Raw genomic sequence first — 6,013 nt, forward strand, 5'->3', positions numbered from 1 at the left:
ATAAAACATTTAAAGACCGCAGTGTATCATCCTCAAACCAATGGTCTAGAAGAAAGGTTTAATCAGACTCTCAAGCAAATGCTTCACAAGGTGGTCAGCAAGGATGGAAGGAACTGGGATCAGTTCCTCCCCCTCATCCTATTTGCCTATCAGGAAGTCCCACAAGCCTCTAAGGGTTTCTCCTCTTTTGAATTATTTTACGGATGACAACCCCAAGGCATAATGGATATCTTAAAAGAAGGGTGGGAGGAAGAGGCACTGCTTTCCACAAATATATTACAATATATCGCACAATTACTCAATAGATTCGGAAACATTTGTCCTATTTTAAAATGTCACATGGAAGAAGTGCAAGCAGCACAGGCCCAGTATTAGGATCAAGGCACGTTGCTGCGGGAGTACTGCCCGGGAAATGGTGTCGTGGTCCTGATCCCTATCTCACACTCCAAATTGCTGGCCCATCGGCAAGGCCCTTATGAAATTAAGGAGAGGAAAGTGCTCATTGATTATTTGGTGAAACAATCCAATTGTTGACCGACCGAACGGGTTTACCATGTCAGACTGCTGAAACTGTGGAAAAACAGGGAACCCAATCCCCGCTCCAGTCAGCCCCGCTCACTCTTTGCTCACAAAAATAACTTTAACTTCAGACCCAGTTTGAGTCCTAAACAACCATGGGAACTGGAATCAGTTATCCTGTCTGTCCCAGAGGTAGTGAGTGAAAAACCTGGATGGACCTTTCTGATTGTGCACAATATTGTGACAGAGCCTGGGGTTATAGTTCGAGAACACCCATATCAGCTTCCCAAGGCCAAAAGAGCTGAAGTGGAAGTTGAGATCAAGTAATAGAGGAAAGTCATAGTCCCTAGCCAGTCCTATCGTCTTGGTCACTAAGCCCGATGGGAATTGGAGGTTTTGCAATAATTTACATCGGCTTAATCAAGTCTCACAATTTGACGTCCATCTGATACCCCGAGTGGGCGACCTCCTTGTTAGGCTGGGACAGGGTGAATATTTGGACACCCTTGACATGATTAAGGGGTACTGGCAGGATCCTTTAATGGACTCCACAAAGTCCAAGACAGCATTTAGCACCCCTAGCGGGGCACTGGCAGTATCAGGTCCTTCCATTTGAGTTACATGGGGCACCAGCAACTTTCCAGCATCTGATGGATATAGTGCTCAGTCCTCATAACTCATATAGTGCTGCCTACTTGGATAACGGGGTCATGTATTCCAGTACATGGAAGGAACACCTACAGCGTGTCCAAGCAGTGTTGCGGGCACTAGGTAAGGCCAGACTTCAAATTAATACAAAGAAGTGTTTTTTTTGGATTAAACAAAGCCAAATATTTTGGCTACCTAGTGAGCCAGGGAACTGCGCAGCCACAGTTTTCCAAAATTGATGCCATATTGAAATAGCCCCATCTGAGGACCAAGCGGCAAGTCCAAGCCTTTCTCAGCTTAGCAGATTACTACCATCGGTTCATACCCCGGTTTTCTGAGAGTGTGGTGCCCTTGACTGATTTTATAAAGAAGAGGGCCCTGAACAATATGGTATGGAATGATAAGGCAGAAGCTGCATTTAGTGACTTGAAACAGGCCCTTACATCAGCACCTGTATTGAAAGCTCCTGACTCTTCTTTACCTGTCATTCTCCAGATGGACACTTCGGACACAGATCTTGGTGCCATGCTGAGCCAAAGCATCAATGGTGTTGAACACCCCATCATGTTCCTGAGCTGGAAACTACTCGAACAGGAAACCAGGTATGCGGTGGTAGAGTGGGATGCTTTGGTGATTAAATGGGCAATTATACAGCTAAGGTACTACATCCTGGGCTGCAAGTTCACCCTTGTTACAGACCATGTACCTCTACAGTGGATGGCCGTACACAAGAAATCAAACCCACTTGTCACAAGGTGTTTCTTGACCTACAGCCTTAAAGTTCTCGCTCATTCATTGCAGGGACTCTCTCCATGCCAACGCCAATGCTCTTACACGGACTCAAGACCTCTTGGTCAGGAATGAGGGGCTAAGGTGAGGGCCAGTTACAGACGTGCACATGGGAGGCAGCTAAAGGGCTTGAATTAGAGACATTCTGTGCCAGACAAGAGGGTGGTGGAGTGTGATAACTCTTTCTCTTCTACTCCTGCAGACCATTCTCAGGAAATTCCATCTGGCCCAGATGATGACACATTTCCTGTTCTGGGCCTGATGACGTCACTTCTGGTTCCAGCCCAAATGACATCAAATCCTCTGCCTCTCCTTAAATCCCACCATTTTCTACCTATGCATCAGTTCTATTTAGTTAATAAAATTTGTTTATGGTAATGATCATGTTCATTTCCCTCATTTGATAGTTTGTTTGGTCTTTCTTGATTTACTTTGTTTAAATTTGTATGTTAAGCCTAAGGAAGTGGGGCCTTTTGGCACAGCATTGCCTAAGGCCTATTTAATGGCCCAGTAAGCCTCAGTAGAACTGCTTAGGCATTAGTCTCCTCCTTTTTTTGTTCCACTCCCTTGGTGTTTTTTGCTATTCAGGTTTGTGTCTTTTGATTTGTGATTTTTAATTTCTTAGCTTGTTGATGCATTTCTTACAGATTTAATATATTTTCAGTTTTACACTTAACATTTTAATTTTTTGATTAACTTTTATAATAGTTTTAATATTTTTGTGTAAGTTGTTTTGTGTTCTTTGTGTTGTTGTTTGGAAATTTGTTTTTTTTATTTTTATTTTTGATTCCTTTTGAATTTTTGGGATTTTAAAAATTGTGTTTAATAAAATTAATTGAAATCTTAACTCAAGGCTTTGCATTTGCAGTCCAGGGATTTTATGGTTCCTCTATCCCTTTTGGTGAACTTTAGGCATTAGGCCTTTTTTGTAGGCATCAGGTCTTGCTTTGGAAGAATTTAGACTTTTTATTTTTTTGGTTAGGTCTGAAGCACAACAGTGATGTTCTTCGTTTTGGAATGTTTTGCTACTTTTTTTGTAGGCAATCTGATGGAATAGCACTTTTTGTTGTGCTTTACAAAAGAAAGATTCAAGCCAGATGTCAACTAAGGAACAGAATTGGGAGATGAAAAAAATCAAAAATTAAATTAGCCAAAGTTGTAACCAGGAGATCAAATGATGAATACCAAAACCCTAAACATTAATCAGACTTGACCTTTATACACACCGGATGATGACATCACACTTCATAGACGCTGGACATCACTGCATAGCATGCAATACTTGTATCTGTCATGAAGAGTCCCAAAATGGCGGGGTAGACAAAAAAACAAAACAAGAAAAACTTATGATATCTTTAAAAATAAAACAAGAGCAGAATTAAATTCTGTTCATTAAGAAAACATGAATCATTCAGAAAAATACCACATTCTCTCTAAGATAATGTGACAAATAATTAAATCGTGACATTCTAATTTTTTAGTCAGCTAGTTATTAATAATACTGCATTTATATTTATATATGCTATTATAACACAGAAGCAATACCACAGGAGATTCTCAGATTACTGGGACTTACGTTGACTCCTACACTTGGAAGACAACGATACAGATGGTGCAGGGAGAGGAAGCAAAAAAGAAGCAAGCGAGCAAGATTACTAACTAGGCTAATGGCTGCTCCGCATAAAACCCCTCTTCCTAGCATTCTTCTTGTGAATACTAGATCACTCGCAAATAAAATAGATGAGCTCTGTCTGGATATTTCCACACATAAAACTATAAGGAACTGTTGCCTTTTGATTTTTTCGGAGACGTGGCTGGATCCCACCTTACCGGACACAGCAGTTGAACTTGCAGGTTGCACGCTCCATCAAGCCGATCAAACCCCCGATTCTGGTAAGAAAACAGGTGGAGGACTGGGTGTCTGTACTAATAATGCTTGGTGCACTAATATAACTACGTTATATTAAGTTTTGTTGTTTGGATGTGGAATATCTGATGCTAAGCTGCCGACTGTTTTACCTACCGAGACAACATACTGTCATTATGGTTATGGCAGTATACATACCTCCTCAGGCTAATGTTAAGTCAGCGCTTGAAAAATTGTTTGACGTTATCAGTAAACAACAGAAGTCGCACCCTGATGTAGTTTTTATCATTGCTGGGGATTTTAATCAAGCAAATCTTGAGGATGTATTCCCCAGATTTTATCAGCATGTACATTGTAAAACCAGAGGGGAAAACACCTTAGACCACATCTATACAAACATAAGACGCCTGTAAGGTCATTCCACGCCCCCACCTCGGCCAGTCTGATCATCTCTCTTTGTTTCTTGTTCCAGTGCACAAAGCCCTCATCAACAATACTAATCTAATTAGCAAGACTGTTAAAGTTTGGCCTAAAGCTGCCATTTGCCAGCTCTAGGACTGCTTTGAACAAATAGACTGGAATATATTTTTTCATCAGACAGACTTAGAGACATACACTTCATCTGTGCTGTCATATATTAATTACTGTGTGGACAATGTCACTGTCAACAAAAGGATTAAGGTCTACCCAAATGAGAAACCATGGATGAATAGTGAAGTCAAACAGCTTCTCAGGGAAAGGGACAAAGCCTTTAAATTAAGAGATAACTCAGCCTATAGAACTGCCAGAGCTAACCTCAATAAGGACATCAAGTCTGCTAAACTAATGTACAAACAACGGATTGAGGAGGACTTTGACAGTAACTCAAACTCACAGTGGATGTGGCAAGGCATCCGATTAATCACGGATTACAAAAAGAAAAATGACATACAAGACACACTGGCCAATAACAATGCCAACCTAGCAGAGGAACTTAGCAGTTTCTTTGCACGGTTCGACAAGTACAATAACAAACGTCCAGTCACTTTGAGCTGCCTGGAGACTCACAGCCTGTAGTCGTACACATACATGATGTGCGGCGGGCACTCAAAAACATCAATACAAGGAAGGCATCAGGTCCTGATAATGTGCAAGGACGTGTGCTCCAGGCCTGCGCTGACCAATTGGCAAAGATATTTACACACATATTCAACCTCTCTCTCTCCTCAGGTGTCGCCCCCTTGTATCTGAAATCCACAACCATTGTACCTGTTCCCAAAAAACCGAGGATAACCTGTCTTAATGACCATCGACCAGTCGCTGTCACACCTGTCATCTCAAAGTGCTTTGAACGACTGATAATCGCCCACATCAAAGCCTCCATCCCAGCTGACCTAGACCAACACCAGCTTGCCTATCGGTCAAACAAATCAACTGCATGCTGCCCTCTCGCACCTGGAAAAGCCCAACACCTATGTTAGGATGCGCTTCATTGACTACAGCTCTGCATTTAATACCATCATACCTAACCAGCTGATCAAAAAACTGTATGCACCAGGACTTGCTCCGTCCATATGCAACTGGTTACTGGATTTTTCTCACCAACCGCCCCCAGTCTGTCAGGATGGGCAAACACCCTTACCCTGAGCATTGGTGTGCCACAAGGATGTGTACTAAGTCCCCTTCTCTATGCACTCTTCACCCATGACTGTCAACCCATCCATCAATCATACATTATTGTTAAATGTTCCGATGATATGACTGTCAGTGGGCTTGTAACAGACAACAATGAAGCTGCATACAGGATAGAGGTTCAGAACCTGACAGCATGGTGCAACACCAACAACCTGGTTTTAAATACCAAAAAGACCAAAGAAGTTATTCTGGACTTTAGGACCACTAAAAAGACCAATCACAGTCCGATAGCAATCAATGCAGATGCTGTGGAGAGAGTTTCCAGCTTTAGGTTTCTAGGAGTCACCACCTCAGAGGACCTGTCCTGGGCTGACAACAACTTGGCTATAATAGGCAAAGCACAACCACACCTCTATTTTCTCAGGAAGCTAAGGAGAGCTGACCTCCCCCAGAAGCTGCTGGTTAATTTCTATAGATGCACTATAGAGAGCATCTTAACTAACTGCATGATGGCCTGGTACAACAGCTGCACCAAGGCTGCTAAAGAAGCCCTGTAGCGGGTCGTAAAAACAGCAG

General features: G+C 42.2%; 1 protein-coding gene across 5 annotated transcripts in view; it reads left to right on the forward strand.

The window, feature by feature from the left end:
* LOC120532854 (protein NYNRIN-like) overlaps window positions 1–5,691 on the forward strand; it is a 31,686-nt gene extending 25,995 nt beyond the window's left edge. For 2 of the 5 annotated variants that reach the window (XR_005634383.1, XR_005634384.1), the window contains 2 exons: window positions 1,663–1,769; window positions 5,033–5,691. Coding sequence is in view for 1 of the 5 variants with exons in the window: in XM_039759289.1 (XP_039615223.1) it covers window positions 1,555–1,769; window positions 1,969–2,040; window positions 2,159–2,192 (321 nt within the window). In the remaining 4 variants the exon portion in view is untranslated. Of the gene's footprint in view, window positions 1–156; window positions 1,770–1,968; window positions 2,041–2,158; window positions 2,552–5,032 lie in introns of those variants that run through there. The other 3 variants (XM_039759289.1, XR_005634382.1, XR_005634385.1) reach the window with 3 other exon arrangements.
* The last annotated feature ends 322 nt before the right edge of the window (window positions 5,692–6,013 follow it).

The sequence above is a fragment of the Polypterus senegalus genome, chromosome 7 (genome assembly GCF_016835505.1).
Source record: "Polypterus senegalus isolate Bchr_013 chromosome 7, ASM1683550v1, whole genome shotgun sequence".
Lineage (NCBI taxonomy): Eukaryota > Metazoa > Chordata > Cladistia > Polypteriformes > Polypteridae > Polypterus > Polypterus senegalus.